Genomic DNA, 22,723 nt, shown 5'->3' on the forward strand with positions numbered 1-22,723 from the left:
CTCCTATACAATGGGCCTGTTCAGTTTATGCTTTTATTTTGTGAAGCTGGGGTATAGCTGGGTTTTGCTTCTTATCCCCTCTGCCCACTCACTCCCATGTTCTAAAAAAATTACAAAACTCCTGCAACACAAAAGTTTATATAAAAATTAGTTATACAATTAAACTGATATATTATTAATTTTTTTATGTGGGCTTTGCTGGTAAGGTCAGCATTTATTTCCCATCACAAATTGTCCTTGACAAGATGATTATTATTATTTTATTTGCAAAATGTGAAATGTGGATGATTGAATTAAGGTGTAACAAATGGCTAGCCTCATCTATAATCACCATAGCTTTGTGGAAAACCACAACAAGGATATTGGATGGGATTTTCCAGCCCAACCCTAATATATTAAATAGGGTGGCACGGTGGCGCAGTGGTTAGACTCCTGCCTCATGGGGGACAGGACCCGTGTTTGATCCAGGCCCCGGGTCACTCTCCGTGTGGAGTTTGCACATTCTCCCCATGTCTGCGTGGCTCTCATCCCCACCACCCAAAGATGTGCAGAGTAGATTGGCCACACTAAATTGCCCCTTAATTGGAAAAAAACGGGGGGGAAAAAAATGTATTAAGTATTCAGCACCATATTTCAAAAGTTAGGAAGAAGTATCAAAGTTCTGAAAGGTTTTTAAAAAAAACTTTTAATCGTTAGATCGTTTGCACGAAACAGTTGAAATGAATTTGGTGAGAAACCAACCGAAGTATAAAAAAATGCAAGCCAGAAAATAAACAAATCTTCTGCTGAAATTTTTTTTTTGGAGAAATTTAGAGTACCCAATTCGTTTTTCCAATTAAGGGGCAATTTAGCGCGGCCAATCCATCTACCCTGCACATCTTTGGGTTGTGGGGGCAAAACCCACGCAAACACGGGGAGAATGTGCAAACTCTACACGGACAGTGACCCAGAGCCGGGATCGAACCTGGGACCTCGGCGCCGTGAGGCAGCAGTGCTGACCACTGCGCCACCGTGCTACCCTTGCTGAAATGTTTTAAAGAATTATTCAATTCATCTCTAAGACCACAGATTTTCAGCTTTGTAACATTGCCCTTTACTCCTGTTTTAGCTTGTCTGCTGCTGAAAGCCTCATTCGTACTTTGGGTACCTCTGGGCTTGATTCCAAGGTGGTCTACCACATTCTACACTCTGCAAATTTGAGGTCATCCAAAACTTTGCTGTCCTTTTAACTTGCAACAAGTCCTGTTGCCTGATCATCCCTGTGGTCACTGACCTACGCTGGCTCCTGGTCAGCAAAGTCTTTATTTTAAAATTGTCATCTGTATTTTCAAATCCTTCCTTGGCCTTGCCCCTCTCTATTTCTGTAACTCCTCCACAATCCTCTGAGATATTTGTGTTTGTCTCGTTCTGACCTCTCATGCACCCCCATTTTAATATTTCTATTGGAGGTCGTGCCTACAGCTGCCTCAGCTGAAGTGCTACAGTTTGTTTCATAATACTCCTGCCAAGCACCTTGGAATCTTTTATTATGTTACAAGTACAATATAAATAACAGTAACAAACGCTAAGAGTGATACAGCACATTCAATATGTGTTGAGGTCAGCTTGACAGTACACCCTCCACCGCTACCAGTATCATCAATTCACAAATATTTGTGCTATTCAACACTTCATAAAGGAATTAATTTTTCCTTTTACTTCTGCCTCTTGTTGTACACTCCAGGCTCTATAACTGTTCCTGTGTGTTCACCTCTCAGCTGCAATCAGTGCCTGAGTGAGGGTGAGCACATCTCTGTCTATGTTGGACAAATTGGATGCAGAGGGGCTGTGCAGATCTCTCACCAGCCTCAGTCAGTTCTGAGAGGCCAGAATCATTTGTGCAAGTCAACAGATATGATGCAGAAAATCTGTGGACAACCCAGGCTCAGCCTGCTTGAGCTGGTGCTTGAACTAAATATGCAGGTTCAGACATTCCTGGCTTCTAGGCCCTGCACTCTTAATCTTCATTGATTGCACTGTTACTCCACAACTCCGCTGTCTTACCAGATATACAGGTACAAAGAACATCACTGCCAGTCAGTGATGAGAGATTGTGCTAGGCAGGGGTGTTACGATCTTGGATCAGACCCCAACAGTTGCTAGGATACCAAACAATAACCCCATTACGATATTTAATTGTAAGACTGTGAAGGATACTTCGCTCCATGAGTAACTCCACACATAAATCGGTATATTGTATATTTATAACAAACTTTATTATGAACACAGAATTAAACTAACTTTAACAGCATACAGAAATTGCCAGTTAAACAATCAAATGAAACACTAACACTATCTTGTATTCTCTACTCAAGCAAATCCAACTCCAGTCAAAACCTACTTTTAACTAAAGGTAGCAAACACAGGATTACTTGCCAAACATTGGATAGAGATCTTTTGAGTCTGCTTGAAGAGAGAGGCCTGACACCCTGTCTGAATAATGCCCTGGCTGTACTCTTCAGAAACTGCTTCTCAGCTCGCTTTGCAGCCAAAACCGAAAACTGAAATATCCATACCTGGCTGCTTTAGTCCCGGCTCCTCCCATTAACTACGTCGGGCACGATTTAATGGCCAGTTTAGCAGGGTGTTTCTCAGCGCCTGTGGCACTCACTTAAATATGTAAATATGCATCACACCCAATGAGGCCTCTCACGCAATTTAACAGCCTTATCACGTCACCGAGTCGGGTGTGATGAGGCCGTTTGTTCGCACCCATCATTTCTAACCCACTGACTGAGTTATGATCACCTTATTAAGGCTAAATAAATGTCTCTAATTATCTACCCCCCAGGGAGCCTTCTTTCTATAAAGAAATTCCATTAGTCCTATTCAGGTAAACAATATACATCATAGAAGAATGATAGAATCACTAAAGTGCAAAAGGAGGCCATTCAGCACATTAAGTCTGCACCGACCCGCTGAAAGAGCATCTTAGCTAGCCCACACCCCAATCTTATACCTGCAACCATTACTGACCTTTTTGGACACTAATGGGCAATTTAGCATGAACAATCCACCTAATCTGCACAAACTTGGACTGTGGGAGTGAACCTGGGACCCAGAGGAAACCCACACAGACACATGCAGAATGTACAAACTCCACACAGTCAGTGACCCGAGGTTGGAAACAAACCCGGGCCCTGGTGCTGTGACACAGCAGTGCTAACCACTGTGCCACCATACCGCCCATTGGAATTAATTTTGATCTTACTTTTATGACATTTTAATTGCTCGTTCAGGAGCCAAAATGTCTGTCTTTCCTTTAAACCAGGATTTTTAAAAACATTACTGCAGCAGTCACATACATATATTAACCCAGGTTTTCAACCGTACTGCACCAGGATATATAATACACTATATATATGTGAAATAGTGTAAGCCAAAAAACTATTTTTAGCAGACCTCTTGAAACCTAGTCACCCGTAAACCCCGAGTGGGGAAATCCGACTGGAGACCATTTAAACATGATGTTCACTTTCAATTTTCCCTTTAACCCAATGGGAGCTATCGCAGCACACCAAATTTCTTGGTGTGGTTCCGGCAGAGAATTCAATAGAGAAAGGCTCGATTTTGCATTCATTGATTTCTGTGGTGCAACACCATTGAGAAAAGCATTTCAATTTCTATTGAAGAGTAGGTGCAGAAGCTGGGTTAGGAGAGGGTTTTTTAGCTTCGTAAATGTTGGCATTGGGGAATGGAACATCTTTCCATTTTCACATCCTCGGTGTTATCAAACGCTCACAAGCCAAATATGGAATAGGCTGGTTATATGGCAGAGCTCTCTTAATCTAGCATAAAAATATATCTTCACCAAGCATCTGAAGAGCAATTCCTCCAGCACCAGTCTGACATTTCCATTTCGCATACGGACTAACCTAAGGGAATCTTTTGGTAGGTCTGCCAATTTGATGCCAATTCGTATTGACTTGTGGATAGACCTGTGCTTTGGGCTTGTATTCATTACAAAATTGGTTGAGACAGCTCAAGTTATGCAAAGAAATACACAGCAAGCCCAAAAAGGTAATAGGCCAATCGGTCCATTTAGGCCCGATTAATGTTTACCTTCTACTCTAAATAGTTCTAATCACAATGACTAACCTTATTCTCATAATCCTTTAACCCCCTTCTCCTTCATCGAACTATCCAATTTAATCATGAAAATTGACAGTCCCTTCCTCATATTAACCTTGACAATGAATATTACAGCCTCACAATTCTTTGAGGTTTCTGCTGAACTCTGATCTAAATCTTACATTCAGCTGGATACATGCTGCAGCCCCATATTTTTAACTCCTCAACTACTAGTAAGTCTTTTATCTACCCTGCCCTTTCCTTACATAATTTCAAACACTTCTATTATCATTAACCTATATTCTATGATGTTGCAACAAAAATAATACTCAAGCTTTGTTCATATGCTACTTTGATAGCAGATAGCATCCAAATAAATCTGTTATCCTCTCATTAAGTCTGAGCATCTTTCTTATGGTCTGAAGCTCAATAAATGTATGCATACAGAGGTCCTAATAAGGTTTTATATCGTTCATCATTAACTTTTAGTTTTTATATTTTCTGCCTCTTGTTATAAAAGCTAGAATTTGATTTGTTTTATTTTCACAGCCTTATGAAGCTGAAGTGTTACCTTTAATGTTTTGTGAACTATTTCCGTAAATCCTCTGCTTTCCAAAAGCGCAAACCTAATCCCATTCAGTGTATAATTACTGGTGATATTTATTTTATTAAAACATATCACCACGCACCTCGTGACATTGAATTCCATTTGCCACTTTTTAACCCTTTCCCCATCTTACCAATATCCCTTTTGAATATTTGTTTTGTCTTCTGAAGAATTAACTATAAACCTTTACATCCAGCAGAGATGGAGGAGACTTCTACTTTTTACTTGACTTAGATTTGAACCCATCCCTCGGATGAATGGAAGACATTTAAATGTATACATTATACTGTTTTAAAACTGCAGTACATTGTTACAAATATATTGAGCATTGATGAATTTTCTCCTTTTGACAGATTTTTCCTGGGTTGATTCTCTCAGACATAAAACCAGCAAAGAGGATGAAATTTAAAACAGTCTGTTACTTACTTGTTCAACTTATGCACTGCCGTAAGATGTTCAAAGCTGAAATCCCTTTTTCCAATGTGATGACGTGTGAGGATGATGACAAGGTAAGTGATATATCAGAACAATTTTATTCTGACATTTGTTGATGTGTCTGACTTTTTAGTTAATGAGATCCTTGTTTGACAAGGAAATGTTTCAAGGAGGAAGTGTTATTTTTCTCTATTCCTGCCTATTTCTATTGAAAGTCATTGCCTTGTATATATTCTTGTGCAACAGAAACTCTCAACATGCCTATTGTGTTGATTGAAAGCTGCTATTTATTTCTGCTCTCATCACCCTACCCAGATGGCATGAAGTGAATGAAGCTTTGTTATTTTCTTCCTAAATGACCACTGCACAGATGTGGATTAGCATCAGCCAAAGGAAGACACTAATTCAAACCTAAATATAGGCTCCTGCTACAAATTAGAATATTTAAATATATAATAGTGTGATCAAAATAGTTCGCTTACATTTAAAACAGAGCAATTGCTGAAGGTGAAAAGGATCTGAAAGGGATTGAATATAATACACTTAAGTACGTGATTGAAGAGGTGTAGAATTTGTGGTGCAGACATAGTACATGAACATTTTTCAGATTTCCAAATTCAGGGGCTGGTTTTCAATTAAGATATAATGTGGAAAATTTACAATAGTTACTTTCTGGAAAGCAAATCATTTGTCTTGGATATGTTGCTGATTAAAAGCAACTTAATAGATTACAATAGAGCATTGTCATCCAGCTAAAGATTCACTAGTTTGGCATTCGACATTTGTTATCTTCAGTAGGTTGGGGTTTGGCATTCCTTGGTCAGGCCTTAAGTTGTTAGACTAGGTAGTAGTGAAATGTTGCAATTTCAGGGCAGGTCAAACCTGGTAGAACCCAACTCATCCCAGGGATGACTGGCAGTGGCATTGGAGAACTCAGGATTCCATTTGCTGTCACTTTTACATGTGACTTGCTGATGTAAAATGTGTAGTGTTGGGATGCAGCAGATGAGAGAACATAGGTGGGGAAATAATGAAGCGGAACCATCAGTGAGGCAGGAATATAATGATTATTTTTCCTGATATATAGAATTAAAAATCATTGCACCAGGCTGCTGTTTCATTTCTGTGAAAGGTGAGTGTCATAATATACACCAGTATATTACGGTGCAGACAGACACACACACACTGATGGACATGCAGTGGGACCAATCAGCATACACAACACCGCAGCCAATCACCAGTGAGAGCACACGCACTATAAAGACAGGGGACAGGAGAGTTCCCACTCATTCTAGTAGCAGCCAGCTCGGAGCACAGAGCTCACAGCCTGCAACACAGACATTCACCATGTGCTGAGTGCATCACCTGGTTAGGACTAGGCAAGGGTCAACAGTTAAAGCTGGTATTGCATTTACCCACAGTTCAAGTATGTTAATATAGTTAACCTTATAATAAAATAGAGTTGCACCACTTCCAGTGTTGGTGACCTGTTTGTGATCCAGAACACCCAACACATCATGGTACAAGGGGTGGTTGCATACTAGCACGTCTGAGACCCACCTGCAACTAATCAGCATTCCGGCATCCTGAAGTATGGAGAACATCAACCCGCCCCCGCTGCTCCGCATTGCCGGCATCTCGGGGTCAATTGGAAGATTTTTAAACAGCGCTTCCAGCTCTTCCTCGAAGCCACGGACAGGGAGAACGCCTCGGACACCAGGAAGATTGCTCTGCTCCTCTCCACGGCCGGGCAACACGCCATCCACATCTTCAACTCCCTCACATTCGCAGATGACGAGGACAAGACAAAGTACAAGACGGTTCTCCACAAATTCGATACCCACTTCAGCACAGAGGCCAATGAAAGCTTCGAAAGATACCTGTTCCAGCAGCGCTTGCAGGGTAAGGACGAGCCTTTCCAATCCTTTTTAACACACCTCCGCATCCTTGCACAGTCCTGCGGCTACGGGCCCACCTCCGACTCAATGATACGCGACCAGATCGTATTTGGTGTTCTGTCGGACCCCCTGCGTCAGCAGCTCCTCAAAATTAAGCAACTCACCCTAGCGACTGCCATCGAGACCTGTGTCCTGCATGAAAATACCACCAGCCGGTAGTCCCACATACAGGCGGCTGAAACGGCGCGGCAAGGTCCCCACGAGGCGGAACTGGTCCAAACAATTGAACACCTCCAAGGCTGCAGCCTGGATGAGGGCGGCCATTTTGCGCTCTTTTCGCGGCCTCCGGCGCTTGTACGCGCCAAACGATGGGACGGTGACATGGAAGAACGTGATGCGCAGGCGCACACCATGCAGGACCGCACCACGCATGCGCGGTAGCGCAACGCGCGTACTGACGTCACGACGTGCGGCAACTGTGGCTCCGCCCATTTAAAGCGGCAATGTCCTGCAAAATCGCGACAATGCCTATGATGTGGCAGACTTGGCCACTATGCTGCCTACTGTCGAGCAGCTCAGCCTGCCAATTCGCATCACTTCAGCCAGCCTCACAGGAACGTTCGGGCAATTCAAACCAAGTTCACCGAGTCCGATTCCGACTTCCCGCAGATCAGTGACACCGAGGACCCGAGGGAGCCTTTTCGAGTCGCTGTTATAACAAAGAACAGGCTGTCCCCGAATCAAAACCACCAGCCGCTGTCGGTGCACAGCATTGATCCAGACGACGAGTGGTGTGCCACCCTGATGGTCAACCGATCCCAGATACGATTCCGCCTGGACACTGGTGCTTCCGCTAATCTCCTAGCATGGTCAGCATTTCAGACCCTTGGGGTTAAACCAAACATTCATCCGTCAACCTGCCAACTAGTGGACTACAACGGCAACAGCATACCTGCTACCGGTTCATGCCAAATCGAAGTGACGTACAACTCGCGAAAAGCCATCCTTCCCTTCGAGATAGTGGGCTCCTCGAAGGACTCTCTGCTAGGCGCACAGGCATGCAAACTCCTAAACCCCGTTCAACGAGTACACTCTCTCTCTCCAGAGGACACGTCTGCCTTCCAGGATGCGGACTTCAGGGTGCAACGCATTGCCATCTTCGACCAGCACCGCGACGTTTTTGAAGGCATGGGCCCGCTTCCATACACTTACAAAATCCTGCTCAAACAAGACGCCACGCCTGTGGTTCATGCACCTCGCAGAGTCCCAGCACCCCTCAAGGACCGCCTCAAGCAGCAGCTGCAGGACCTCCAGAACCAAGGAGTGCTCTCCAGAGTGACGGAACCAACCGACTGGGTCAGTTCCATGGTGTGCGTAAAGAAGCCTTCTGGCGAGCTCCGGATCTGCATTGACCCAAAGGATCTGAATCGCAACATAATGAGGGAGCATTAACCTATCCCCAAGCGCGAGGAGATTACGTGCGAGATGGCTCGGGCCAACATTTTCACCAAACTTGACACCTCGAAAGGATTCTGGAAAATTCAACTAGACAGGTCCAGCAGAAAGCTGTGTACCTTTAATACCCCGTTTAGCAGATACTGCTACAGCAGGATGCCGTTTGGGATTATATCGGCATCAGAAGTATTCCACGGATCATGGAGCAAATGATGGAGGGCACTGAGGGTGTGCGCGTCTATGTTGATGACATCATCATTTGGTCCATCGCCCCGCAGGAGCACATCAGTCGCCTCCAGCGTGTTTTCAAACGAATACGGGACCAAGGCCTTCGCCTCAACAGAGCCAAATGTTCCTTCGGCCAGATGGAACTCAAGTTCCTAGGGGACCACTTCTCCCGGTTTGGTGTGCGGCCGGATGCGGACAAGGTGGCAGCCATCACGGCCATGCAGAAGCCAGCGGATAAGAAGGCGGTCCTCCGATTTTGGGGCATGGTCAACTTCCTGGGGAAGTTCATCCCCAACCTCGCCTCCCATACCAAAGATCTCCGGAACTTGGTCAGGAAGACGACAGACTTCCAATGGCTTCCCGTCCACGAGCGCGAATGGGAGGAGCTTAAGACCAAGCTTACCACGGCCCCGGTATTGGCATTTTTTGATCCCACGAAGGAAACAAAAATTTCAACGGATGCCAGCCAATCCGGCATTGGGGCGGTGCTCCTGAAACGCGATGAGGCCTCATCATAGGCTCCCGTTGCATATGCGTCATGTGCCATGACCCCCACGGAACAGCGCTACGCGCAGATCGAAAAGGAGTGCTTGGGCCTGTTGACTGGGGTCAACAAATTTCATGATTACGTGTAGGGCCTCCCCCAATTCAAATGTTGAGACCGACCATCGCCCGTTGGTCAACATTATACAAAAAGACCTGAATGATATGACCCCCTCGCCTCCAGCGCATTCTGCTTAAACTCCGGCGGTACGATTTCCAGCTCCTATACACCCCGGGCAAGGACCTGATCATAGCCGACGCTCCGTCCAGGGCAGACAACACTCCATGTGACCCAGAGGGGTCTTCTGCCAGGTTGACGCCCATGTGGCCTTCCCGGCGTCCAATCTGCCGGCCACGGATGAATGTCTTATCCACATTCGCTGCGAGACTGCGGCTGAGCCCGTACTACAGCGTGTGAAACGCCACATGATGGACGGGTGGCTCAAGGGCCAATGCCCGCAGTTCTACTATAGCAGAGATGATCTGGCAGTAGTAGATGGTGTCCTCCTGAAGCTGGACCGCATCGTGATACCGCACAGTATGCACCAGCTTGTTTTGGAACAGCTACACGAGGGCCATCTTGGCATGGTGAAGTGCTGTGAGGGTGAGAGTGAGGTGAAGCTGTGAGAGTGAGGTGAAGCTGTGAGGGTGAGAGTGAGGTGAAGCTGTGAAGGTGAGAGTGAGGTGAAGCGGTGATGGTGAGAGTGTGGTGAAGCTCTGAGAGTGAGAGTGAGGTGAAGCTGTGAAGGTGAGTGAGGTGAAGCTGTGAAGGTGAGAGTGAGGTTGTGGTAATACCAGGTATTGCGGTACCTGAGAGGTGAATGACCATTGGTTAGACCGCGGGGTCTACCATTGCGCAATGTACATAGCCCCGCCCTGAGAGGTGGGGTATAAGAACCTGTGCCATCCCAGCAGCCTTCACCTCTGCAACATCGCTGCTGGGTACAGTTCCATCTGATTAAAGCTGAATCGATATGACTCCTCGTGGTCTCAAGAATATTGATTGTGCAACAATTTAATCAGATAAGTACTTCTGAAGGATGGATCTCCGCATCAAGCTGACGTGCCTTCAGCTCAGCCCGCACGCAGAAAACTCCACCGAGATTTTTAAGCATTGGCTAGCATGCTTCCAGAGCTACCTGAAGACGGCTGCCGACACCCCCACTGAAAGGCAGAAAATGCACCTCCTACGCTCGCGGGTCAGCCCGGCGATCTACCCCCTGATCGAAGGGGCAGCGAACTATGATAAAGCCATGGAGCTGCTGGAAGGACATTACATTCGTCCACGTAATCAGGTCTACACCCGTCACTTGCTGGCAACGAGATGGCAGAGCCCAGATGAGACGCTAGAAGATTTCTACAGGGCGCTGATCGTGCTGGGCCATAACTGCGGCTGCCCAGCGGTGACGGCGAACGAGCACTCCGAACTTTTAATTCGAGATGCTTTCGTGGCAGGTATGTTTTCCCCCGATATCCGCCGAAGGCTCCTCGAAATGAACACACTGGGCCTCACCGAGGCCCGGGCCCTGGCAGGGTCCATGGATGTGGCGTACATAAACGCCCTTGCGTACGCCCCCGCGCGCACCGCGCCCCCCTGGGCTGCGTGGCACCCTGCAGCGGCAGCCCCCCAGACTTACCTGCTTAACCCGCAGACTTACCCGCTAACTCCGCAGGCCTGCGCAGCAAGGCGCCCCGCTACTGCCGCCGGCCAACGCTGCTTCTTCTGCGGCCAGGCGAATCACCCGCGCGCGCGCTGCCCGGCCCGCACCTTCACCTGCAAAGGGTGCAACAAGAAAGGCCACTATGCCGCGGTCTGCCTAGCCCGCGCGGTGGCCGCGGTATCCAGCGAGTACCCACAGCCATTTTTCCAGGCCCCTGCTGTTCAACCACAGCCGTTTTTTCAAGTCCCGACTGTCCAAGGCCCAACGCGCACCGCAGCCTTTGTCCCTCCAGGCAGCGTCACAGCAGCAGCCATTTTGCCCCCCGGCAACCACGCTGGAGGAGTGCACGCCGCCATTTTGTCCCTCGCCAGTCCAATCTTCGGAGTCCCCGTCCCCGGACTCCATGTGCGATCCATGGCCTGCGCCATCTTGGATGGGGCCTCAAGACCCCAACACGGCTTTCTACGCGCTGCCCAACCAAAACTCCTTGCTGCAGCTGGCCTCCGCCATGCTGGAGCAGTGCACACCGCCATTTTGTTCCTCCCCGCCGCCATTTTGTTCCTCCCCGCCGCCATCTTCGGAGTCCCAGTCCCCGGACTCCATGTGCGATCCATGGTTGGCGCCATCTTGAATGGGGCCTCAAGCCCCCAGCACGACCCCTCCGTTACCCTGGACCAGAGTCGGCCCCGAACGCTAGCGAAGGCCACCACTATGATCACCATCAACGGCCACGTGACGTCGTGCCTCATCGACACCGGGAGCACGGAGAGCTTCGTCCACCCCGACACTGTAAGGCGCTGTTCTCTGGTCACCTATCCCATTCAAAAAAGGATCTCCCTGGCCTCCGGGTCACACGCGGTGCAGATAAAAGGGTTCTGCCTCGCGAACCACACCGTCCAAGGCAGGGAATTCCGCAATTTCCGCCTATACGTGCTGCCGCATCTCTGCACAGCCACCCTTCTGGGACTGGATTTCCAGTCCCACCTACAAAGCCTTACATTTAAATTCGGCGGCCCTATACCCCCCTTACTGTTTGCGGCCTCGCGACCCTTAAGGTCGACCCGCCTTCCCTGTTTGCGAACCTCACCCCGGATTTCAAACCCGTCGCCACCAGGAGCAGACGGTACAGTGCCCAGGATCGGACCTTCATCAGGACCGAGGTCCAAAGACTGCTGAAGGAAGGGGTCATCGAAGCGAGCAACAGCCCCTGGAGGGCCCAAGTAGTGGTGGTGAAGACCGGGGATAAGCATAGGATGGTCTTAGACTATAGCCAGACCATCAACCGGTTTACGCAACTGGACGCATACCCCCTCCCCGTATAGCCGAACTGGTGAACAGGATCGCGCAATACAAAGTCTTCTCCACGGTGGATCTCAAGTCTGCCTACCACCAGCTACCCCTCCGTACTAGTGATCGCCAGTACACTGCCTTCGAAGCAGATGGGTGGCTCTACCACTTTTTAAGGGTTCCCTTCGGTGTCACAAACGGGGTCTCGGTCTTCCAGCGTGAGATGGACCGAATAGTTGACCATTACGGCTTACATGCAACATTCCCGTATCTTGGCAACGTCACCATCTGCGGCCATGACCAGCAGGACCACGACACCAACCTCCGTAAATTTCTCGAGACTGCGCACCTCCTGAATCTGACCTACAATAAGGAGAAGTGCGTGTTTAGCACCGACCGTCTAGCCATCCTCGGCTACGTAGTGCGAAATGGAGTCATAAGCCCCCACCCCGAACGCATGCGCCCCCTCATGGAGTTCCCCCTCCCTCACTGCCCAAAGCCCTAAAGCGCTGCCTTAGCTTCTTTAGCTACTATGCACAATGGGTCCCTAATTACGCCGACAAGGCCCGACCCCTAATCCAATCGACGACCTTCCCCCTGTCGACGGAGGCCCGCCATGCCTTCTGCCACATCAAAGCGGACATCGCAAAAGCCACGATGCGCGCCATCGACGGGTCCCTCCACTTCCAGGTCGAGAGCGACCCGTCCGACGTAGCTCTGGCCGCCACCCTCAACCAAGCGGGCAGGCCCATGGCTTTCTTCTCCCGCACTCTCCATGCCTCCGAAATTCGCCATTCCTCAGTCGAAAAGGAGGCCCAGGCCATAGTAGAAGTTGTGCGGCACTGGAGGCATTACCTGGCCGACAGGAGATTCACTCTCCTCACGGACCAACGGTCGGTGGCGTTCATGTTCGATAATGCGCAGCGGGGCAAGATAAAAAACGACAAGATCTTGCGGTGGAGGATCGAACTCTCCACCTACAATTACGAGATCTTGTACCGTCCCGGGAAGCTGAACGAGCCTCCTGATGCCCTAACCCGCGGCACTTGTGCCACCGCACAAGTAGACCGCCTCCGAGCCCTCCACGAGGACCTCTGCCACCCGGGAGTCACCCGGTTCTTCCATTTCGTTAAGTGCCGAAACCTGCCTTCTTCCATGGAGGAGGTCAGGACAGTTACCAGGGACTGCCGAATCTGCGCGGAGTGCAAACCGCACTTCTACCGACCAGAGAGGGCACATCTGATAAAGGCTTCCCGCCCCTTTGAACGCCTCAGCATGGACTTCAAAGGCCCCCTCCCCTTCACTGACCGCAACACGTATTCCTTAACGTGATTGACGAGTACTCCCGGTTCGCATTCGCCATCCCCTGCCCAGACATGACCACAACCACCGTCATCAAGGCCCTCCAAAGTATTTTTACACTGTTCGGTTTCCCCACATATATCCACAGTGATAGGGGGTCCTCCTTTATGAGCGATGAGCTGCGCCAGTTCCTGCTTATCAAAGGCATCGCCTCGAGCAGGATGACCAGCTACAACCCCCGGGGTAACGGGCAGGTAGAAAGGGAGAATGGAACGGTCTGGAAGACCGTCCTGCTGGCGCTTCGGTCCAGGAATCTTCCAGTCTCCCGCTGGCAAGAAGTCCTCCCAGTGGCCCTTCACTCCATTCGGTCCCTGCTATGTACTACCACAAACCAGACACCTCACGAACATCTCCTTGTTTTCCCCAGGAAGTCCTCCTCTGGGATCTCGCTCCCAACCTGGCTAGCGACACCCGGACCCGTCCTGCTGCGCAAACATGCGAGGGCGCACAAGTCGGACCCATTGGTCGAGAGGGTCCACCTGCTGCATGCCAACCCCCAGTACGCCTACGTAGTGTTCCACGACGGACGCCAAGATACGGTCTCTCTTCGGGACCTGGCGCCCGCCGGAGCCCCACGCGCGCCCGTGCCACTGCCTTCACCCCCCCGCCCCCCGCAGCACTTGACCGGAGGGTCAGTACTGCCGCCAGAACCCCGACCCAGCGCCGAACAGGCACCGACGCCCCCTACAGGCCCCCCCCTGCCCATTTTTCGCCCTCCAGTAGGACGACCAGGCCACCCAATCGTCTGATTGCAGCACCATGAAGCACCCTCGACAGCATGGTACCTGCAATACCTGGTCCTACCATGCAAAGGCGACAGTAACACTGGTCATCACCCCGCTGGCTCCTTTTTTAACAGGGGGTGAATGTGGTAATACCAGGTATTGCAGTACCTGAGAGGTGAATGACCATTGGCTAGACCGCATGGTCTACCACTGAGTAATGTACATAGCCCCGCCCTGAGAGGCGGGGTATAAGAACCGATGCCGTCCCAGCAGCCTTCACTTCTGTAACATCGCTTCTGGGTACAGTTCAAACTGATTAAAGCTGAATCGATGTGACTCCTCGGGGTCTCAAGAGTATTGATTGTGCATCACTGTGAGAATGAGCTGAAGCTGTGAGGATGAGAGTGAGCTGTGAGAGTGAGCTGAAGCTGTGAGGGTGAGAGTGAGGTGAAGCTGTGAGGGTGAGAGTGAGGTGAAGCTGTGAAGGTGAGAGTGAGGTGAAGCTGTGAGAGTGAGAGTGAGGTGAAGCTGTGAAGGTGAGAGTGAGGTGAAGCTGTGAGGGTGAGGTGAAGCTGTGAGAGTGAGGTGAAGCTGTGAGAGTGAGCTGAAGCTGTGAAGGTGAGAATGAGGTGAAGCTCTGAGGGTGAGGTGAAGCTGTGAGAGTGAGAGTGAGGTGAAGCTGTGAGGGTGAGAGTGAGGCGAAGATGTGAGAGTGAGGTGAAGCTGTGAGAGTGAGAGTGAGGTGAAGCTGTGAGTGTGAGGTGAAGCTGTGAGAGTGAGCGTGAGGTGAAGCTGTGAGGGTGAGAGTGAGGCGAAGATGTGAGAGTGAGGTGAAGCTGTGAGGGTGAGAATGAGGTGAAGTTCTGAGGGTGAGAGTGAGGTGAAGCTGTGAGAGTGAGGGTGAAGCTGTGAGGGTGAGAGTGAGGTGAAGCTGTGAGAGTGAGAGTGAGGTGAAGCTGTGAGAGTGAGAGTGAGGTGAAGCTGTGAGAGTGAGAGTGAGGTGAAGCTGTGAGGGTGAGAGTGAGGTGAAGCTGTGAGGGTGAGAGTGAGGTGAAGCTGTGAGGGTGAGAGTGAGGTGAAGCTGTGAGAGTGAGATGAGGCGAAGCTGTGAGAGTGAGAGTGAGGTGAAGCTGTGAGGGTGAGGTGAAGCTGTGAGGGTGAGGTGAAGCTGTGAGAGTGAGAGTGAGCTGAAGCTGTGAGAGTGAGGGTGAGGTGAAGCTGTGAGGGTGAGAGTGAGGTGAAGCTGTGAGAGTGAGGGTGAGGTGAAGCTGTGAGAGTGAGGGTGAGGTGAAGCTGTGAGGGTGAGGGTGAGGTGAAGCTGTGAGAGTGAGCTGAAGCTGTGAGAGTGAGAGTGAGGTGAAGCTGTGAGGGTGAGAGTGAGGTGAAGCTGTGAGAGTGAGAGTGAGGTGAAGATGTGAGAGTGAGGGTGAGGTGAAGCTGTGAGAGTGAGGTGAAGCTGTGAGAGTGAGAGTGAGCTGAAGCTGTGAGGGTGAGAGTGAGGTGAAGCTGTGAGGGTGAGAGTGAGGTGAAGCTGTGAGAGTGAGGGTGAGGTGAAGCTGTGAGAGTGAGGGTGAGGTGAAGCTGTGAGGGTGAGGGTGAGGTGAAGCTGTGAGAGTGAGCTGAAGCTGTGAGAGTGAGAGTGAGGTGAAGCTGTGAGGGTGAGAGTGAGGTGAAGCTGTGAGAGTGAGAGTGAGGTGAAGATGTGAGAGTGAGGGTGAGGTGAAGCTGTGAGAGTGAGGTGAAGCTGTGAGGGTGAGAGTGAGGTGAAGCTGTGAGAGTGAGGTGAAGCTGTGAGAGTGAGGTGAAGCTGTGAGAGTGAGGGTGAGGTGAAGCTGTGAGGGTGAGAGTGAGGTGAAGCTGTGAGAGTGAGGTGAAGCTGTGAGAGTGAGAGTGAGGTGAAGCTGTGAGGGTGAGAGTGAGGTGAAGCTGTGAGAGTGAGTGTGAGGTGAAGCTGTGAGGGTGAGAGTGAGGTGAAGCTGTGAGAGTGAGGTGAAGCTGTGAGAGTGAGAGTGAGGTGAAGCTGTGAGGGTGAGAGTGAGGTGAAGCTGTGAGAGTGAGAGTGAGGTGAAGCTGTGAGAGTGAGAGTGAAGCTGTGAGTGTGAGGTGAAGCTGTGAGTGTGAGAGTGAGGTGAAGCTGTGAGGGTGAGAGTGAGGTGAAGCTGTGAGAGTGAGAGTGAGGTGAAGCTGTGAGGGTGAGAGTGAGGTGAAGCTGTGAGAGTGAGAGTGAGGTGAAGCTGTGAGGGTGAGAGTGAGGTGAAGCTGTGAGGGTGAGGGTGAGGTGAAGCTGTGAGAGTGAGCTGAAGCTGTGAGAGTGAGGGTGAGGTGAAGCTGTGAGGGTGAGGGTGAGGTGAAGCTGTGAGAGTGAGCTGAAGCTGTGAGAGTGAGAGTGAGGTGAAGCTGTGAGGGTGAGAGTGAGGTGAAGCTGTGAGAGTGAGAGTGAGGTGAAGATGTGAGAGTGAGGGTGAGGTGAAGCTGTGAGAGTGAGGTGAAGCTGTGAGAGTGAGAGTGAGCTGAAGCTGTGAGGGTGAGAGTGAGGTGAAGCTGTGAGGGTGAGAGTGAGGTGAAGCTGTGAGAGTGAGGGTGAGGTGAAGCTGTGAGAGTGAGGGTGAGGTGAAGCTGTGAGGGTGAGGGTGAGGTGAAGCTGTGAGAGTGAGCTGAAGCTGTGAGAGTGAGAGTGAGGTGAAGCTGTGAGGGTGAGAGTGAGGTGAAGCTGTGAGAGTGAGAGTGAGGTGAAGATGTGAGAGTGAGGGTGAGGTGAAGCTGTGAGAGTGAGGTGAAGCTGTGAGGGTGAGAGTGAGGTGAAGCTGTGAGAGTGAGGTGAAGCTGTGAGAGTGAGGTGAAGCTGTGAGAGTGAGGGTGAGGTGAAGCTGTGAGGGTGAGAGTGAGGTGAAGCTGTGAGAGTGAGGTGAAGCTGTGAGAGTAAGAGTGAGGTGAAGCTGTGAGGGTGAGAGTGAGGTGAAGCTGTGAGAGTGAGTGTGAGGTGAAGCTGTGAGGGTGAGAGTGAGGTGAAGCTGTGAGAGTGAGGTGAAGCTGTGAGAGTGAGAGTGAGGTGAAGCTGTGAGGGTGAGAGTGAGGTGAAGCTGTGAGAGTGAGAGTGAGGTGAAGCTGTGAGAGTGAGAGTGAAGCTGTGAGTGTGAGGTGAAGCTGTGAGTGTGAGAGTGAGGTGAAGCTGTGAGGGTGAGAGTGAGGTGAAGCTGTGAGAGTGAGAGTGAGGTGAAGCTGTGAGGGTGAGAGTGAGGTGAAGCTGTGAGAGTGAGAGTGAGGTGAAGCTGTGAGGGTGAGAGTGAGGTGAAGCTGTGAGGGTGAGAGTGAGGTGAAGCTGTGAGAGTGAGGTGAAGCTGTGAGGGTGAGAGTGAGGTGAAGCTGTGAGAGTGAGAGTGAGGTGAAGCTGTGAGGGTGAGAGTGAGGTGAAGCTGTGAGAGTGAGAGTGAGGTGAAGCTGTGAGAGTGAGAGTGAGGTGAAGCTGTGAGAGTGAGAGTGAGGTGAAGCTGTGAGGGTGAGAGTGAGGTGAAGATGTGAGAGTGAGGTGAAGATGTGAGAGTGAGGTGAAGATGTGAGAGTGAGAGTGAGGTGAAGCTGTGAGAGTGAGGTGAAGCTGTGAGAGTGAGAGTGAGGTGAAGCTGTGAGAGTGAGAGTGAGGTGAAGCTGTGAAGGTGAGAGTGAGGTGAAGCTGTGAGAGTGAGAGTGAGGTGAAGCTGTGAGAGTGAGGTGAAGCTGTGAGAGTGAGAGTGAGGTGAAGCTGTGAGAGCGAGAGTGAGGTGAAGCTGTGAAGGTGAGAGTGAGGTGAAGCTGTGAAGGTGAGAGTGAGGTGAAGCTGTGAGAGTGAGGCAAAGCTGTGAGAGCGAGAGTGAAGCTGTGAGGGTGAGAGTGAGGTGAAGATGTGAGAGTGAGGTGAAGCTGTGAGAGTGAGAGTGAGGTGAAGCTGTGAGAGTGAGAGTGAGGTGAAGCTGTGAGAGCGAGAGTGAGGTGAAGCTGTGAGGGTGAGAGTGAGGTGAAGATGTGAGAGTGAGGTGAAGCTGTGAGAGTGAGAGTGAGGTGAAGCTGTGAGAGTGAGAGTGAGGTGAAGCTGTGAGAGCGAGAGTGAGGTGAAGCTGTGAAGGTGAGAGTGAGGTGAAGCTGTGAAGGTGAGAGTGAGGTGAAGCTGTGAGAGTGAGGCAAAGCTGTGAGAGCGAGAGTGAAGCTGTGAGGGTGAGAGTGAGGTGAAGCTGTGAGGGTGAGAGTGAGGTGAAGATGTGAGAGTGAGGTGAAGCTGTGAGAGTGAGAGTGAGGTGAAGCTGTGAGAGTGAGAGTGAGGTGAAGCTGTGAGAGTGAGAGTGAGGTGAAGCTGTGAAGGTGAGAGTGAGGTGAAGCTGTGAAGGTGAGAGTGAGGTGAAGCTGTGAGAGTGAGGCAAAGCTGTGAGAGCGAGAGTGAAGCTGTGAGGGTGAGAGTGAGGTGAAGATGTGAGAGTGAGGTGAAGCTGTGAGAGTGAGAGTGAGGTGAAGCTGTGAGAGTGAGAGTGAGGTGAAGCTGTGAGAGCGAGAGTGAGGTGAAGCTGTGAGGGTGAGAGTGAGGTGAAGATGTGAGAGTGAGGTGAAGCTGTGAGAGTGAGAGTGAGGTGAAGCTGTGAGAGTGAGAGTGAGGTGAAGCTGTGAGAGCGAGAGTGAGGTGAAGCTGTGAAGGTGAGAGTGAGGTGAAGCTGTGAAGGTGAGAGTGAGGTGAAGCTGTGAGAGTGAGGCAAAGCTGTGAGAGCGAGAGTGAAGCTGTGAGGGTGAGAGTGAGGTGAAGCTGTGAGGGTGAGAGTGAGGTGAAGATGTGAGAGTGAGGTGAAGCTGTGAGAGTGAGAGTGAGGTGAAGCTGTGAGAGTGAGGCGAAGCTGTGAGAGTGAGGTGAAGCTGTGAGGGTGAGAGTGAGGTGAAGCTGTGAGGGTGAGAGTGAGGTGAAGCTGTGAGAGTGAGGTGAAGCTGTGAGGGTGAGAGTGAGGTGAAGCTGTGAGAGTTTGAGTGAGGTGAAGCTGTGAGGATGAGAGTGAGGTGAAGCTGTGAGGGTGAGGTGAAGCTGTGAGGGTGAGAGTGAGGTGAAGCTGTGAGAGTGAGAGTGAGGCGAAGCTGTGAGAGTGAGGGTGAGGTGAAGCTGTGAGGGTGAGAGTGAGGTGAAGCTGTGAGGGTGAGAGTGAGGTGAAGCTGTGAGCGTGAGAGTGAAGCGAAGCTGTGAGAGTGAGAGTGAGGTGAAGCTGTGAGAGTGAGGTGAAGCTGTGAGAGTGAGAGTGAGGTGAAGCTGTGAGAGTGAGGTGAAGCTGTGAGGGTGAGAGTGAGGTGAAGCTGTGAGAGTGAGGTGAAGCTGTGGGAGTGAGGTGCAGCTGTGAGGGTGAGAGTGAGGTGAAGCTGTGAGGGTGAGAGTGAGGTGAAGCTGTGAGAGTGAGAGTGAGGTGAAGCTGTGAGGGTGAGAGTGAGGTGAAGCTGTGAGGGTGAGGTGAAGCTGTGAGAGTGAGAGTGAGGCGAAGCTGTGAGAGTGAGGGTGAGGTGAAGCTGTGAGGGTGAGAGTGAGGTGAAGCTGTGAGAGTGAGGTTAAGCTGTGAGGGCGAGAGTGAGGTTGTGGTGGTATGTATTAGGGGTCATGTGGGACTGTGAAGCCGAGATGCTATTGGCTGTCAGATCCCGGGTCCTGGTTGGCTGCCGACTCCTGGCTCCGCCCTGAAGGCGGAGTATAAGAACCCGAGCTTCTCCCCGCAGCTTCATTCTGTTGCTGAGCTGCTGGGGCCAAGCTTTGCTTAATAAAGCCTGGATCGACTTCATCACTTCTCGTCTCTCGTAAGTCATTGTGCGCTACAATGGTGAAGCTGTGAGAGTGAGAGTGAGGTGAAGCTGTGAGTGAGTTGACTGTGTGAGGATAAGGTGAAGCTCTGAGGTGAAAGGGAGGTGAAGCTATGAGGGTGAGGTGGCGCTGTGAGGGTGAGGTGGCGCTGTGACGGTGAGGTGGCGCTGTGAGGGTGAGGTGGCGCTGTGAGGGTGAGAGTGAGGCGAAGCGGTGAGAGTGAGGCGAAGCGGTGAGAGTGAGGCGAAGGGGTGAGGCGGAGGGGTGAGGGGTGAGGCGGAGGGGTGAGGGGTGAGGCGAAGCGGTGAGGGGTGAGGCGGAGGGGTGAGGCTGAGGGGTGAGGCGGAGGGGTGAGGGGTGAGGCGGAGGGGTGAGGCGGAGGGGTGAGGGGTGAGGCGGAGGGGTGAGGCGGAGGGGTGAGGGGTGAGGCGGAGGGGTGAGGGGTGAGGCGGAGGCGTGAGGCGGAGGCGTGAGGCGGAGGGGTGAGGCGGAGGGGTGAGGGGTGAGGCTGAGGGGTGAGGGGTGAGGCTGAGGGGTGAGGCGAAGCGGTGAGGGGTGAGGCGAAGTGGTGAGGGGTGAGGCGAAGCGGTGAAGGGTGAGGTGAGGTGAAGCTGCGAGGCTCGGATCGTGTCTTCAGGATCCTTAAGGGGGAGGGGGAGCAGCCAGAAGTCGTGGTGCACATTGGTACCAACGACATAGGTAGGAAAAGGGGTGTGGAGGTAATAAACAAGTTTAGGGAGTTAGGCTGGAAGTTAAAAGCCAGGACAGACAGAGTTGTCATCTCTGGTTTGTTGCCGGTGCCACGTGATAGCGAGGCTAGGAATAGGGAGAGAGTGCAGTTGAACACGTGGCTGCAGGAATGGTGTAGGAGGGAGGGCTTCAGGTATTTGGATAATTTGAGTGCATTCTGGGGAAGGTGGGACCTGTACAAGCAGGACGGGTTGCATCTGAACCAGAGGGGCACAATTACCCTGGGAGGGAGGTTTTCTAGTACTCTTCGGGAGGGCTTAAACTAATTTGGCTGGGGAATGGGAACCGGATTTGTCGTCCAGCAACTAAGGTAGCCGATATTCAGGACGCCAAAGCGTGTAATGAGGCAGTGGGGAAGGGAACACTGACAAAGGAGAGTACTTGCAGGCACGGAGATGGGTTGAAGTGTGTATACTTCAACGCAAGAAGCATCAGGAATAAGGTGGGTGAACTTAAGGCATGGATGGGTACTTGGGACTACGATGTGGTGGCCATCACGGAAACTTGGATAGAAGAGGGGCAGAAATGGTTGTTGGAGGTCCCTGGCTATAGATGTTTCAATAAAATTAGGGAGGGTGGTAAAAGAGGTGGGGGGGTGGCATTGTTAATTAGAGATAGTATAACAGCTGCAGAAAGGCAGTTCGAGGAGTATCACCCTAATGAGGTAGTGTGGGTTGAAGTCAGAAATAGGAAAGGAGCAGTCACCTTGTTAGGAGTTTTCTATAGGCCCCCCAATAGTAGCAGAGATGTGGAGGAACAGATTGGGAAACAGATTTTGGAAAGGTGCAGAAATCACAGGGTAGTAGTCATGGGTGACTTTAACTTCCCAAATATTGAGTGGAAACTCTTTAGATCAAATAGTTTGGATGGGGTGGTGTTTGTGCAGTGTGTCCAGGAAGCTTTTCTAACACAGTATGTAGATTGTCCGACCAGAGGAGGGGCAATATTGGATTTAGTACTTGGTAATGAACCAGGGCAAGTGATAGATTTGTTAGTGGGGGAGCATTTTGGAGATAGTGACCACAATTCTGAGACTTTCACTTTAGTAATGGAGAGGGATAGGTACGTGCAACAGGGCAAGGTTTACAATTGGGGGAAGGGTAAATACGATGTTGTCAGACAAGAATTGAAGTGCATAAGTTGGGAACATAGGCTGTCAGGGAAGGACACAAGTGAAATGTGGAACTTGTTCAAGGAACAGATACTACGTGTCCTTGATATGTATGTCCCTGTCAGGCAGGGAAGCGATAGTCGAGCGAGGGAACCATGGTTGACAAGAGAGGTTGAATGTCTTGTTAAGTGGAAAAATGAGACTTATGTAAGGCTAAGGAAACAAGGTTCAGACAGGGCATTGGAGGGATACAAGATAGCCAGGAGGGAACTGAAGAAAGGGATTAGGAGAGCTAAGAGAGGGCATGAACAATCTTTGGCGGGTAGGATCAAGGAAAACCCCAAGGCCTTTCACACATATGTGAGAAATATGAGAATGACGAGAGCGAGGGTAGGTCCGATCAAGGACAGTAGCGGGAGATTGTGTATTGAGTCTGAAGAGATAGGAGAGGTCTTGAACGAGTACTTTTCTTCTGTATTTACAAATGAGAGGACAGTGTGAAACAGACTGGTAAGCTCGAGGAAATACTTGTTAGGAAGGAAGATGTGTTGGGCATTTTGAAAAACTTGAGGATAGACAAGTCCCCCGGGCCTGACGGGAAAGATCCAAGGATTCTATGGGAAGCAAGAGATGAAATTGCAGAGCCGTTGGCAATGATATTTTCGTCCTCACTGTCAACAGGGGTGGTACCAGGGGATTGGAGAGTGGTGAATGTCGTGCCCCTGTTCAAAAAAGGGACTAGGGATAACCCTGGGAATTA

General features: G+C 50.6%; 1 protein-coding gene across 2 annotated transcripts in view; it reads left to right on the top strand.

The window, feature by feature from the left end:
• The window catches only part of LOC140425038 (adenylate cyclase type 1-like), a 547,118-nt gene that overhangs the window by 343,035 nt on the left and 181,360 nt on the right, over positions 1-22,723 (top strand). For both annotated transcript variants that reach the window (XM_072508827.1, XM_072508828.1), the window contains one exon: positions 5,071-5,226. In XM_072508827.1, coding sequence (XP_072364928.1) covers positions 5,071-5,226 — 156 coding nt within the window. The remainder of the gene's footprint in view (positions 1-5,070; positions 5,227-22,723) is intronic.

Source organism: Scyliorhinus torazame, chromosome 6, assembly GCF_047496885.1.
Source record: "Scyliorhinus torazame isolate Kashiwa2021f chromosome 6, sScyTor2.1, whole genome shotgun sequence".
Taxonomy (NCBI): Eukaryota; Metazoa; Chordata; class Chondrichthyes; order Carcharhiniformes; family Scyliorhinidae; genus Scyliorhinus; species Scyliorhinus torazame.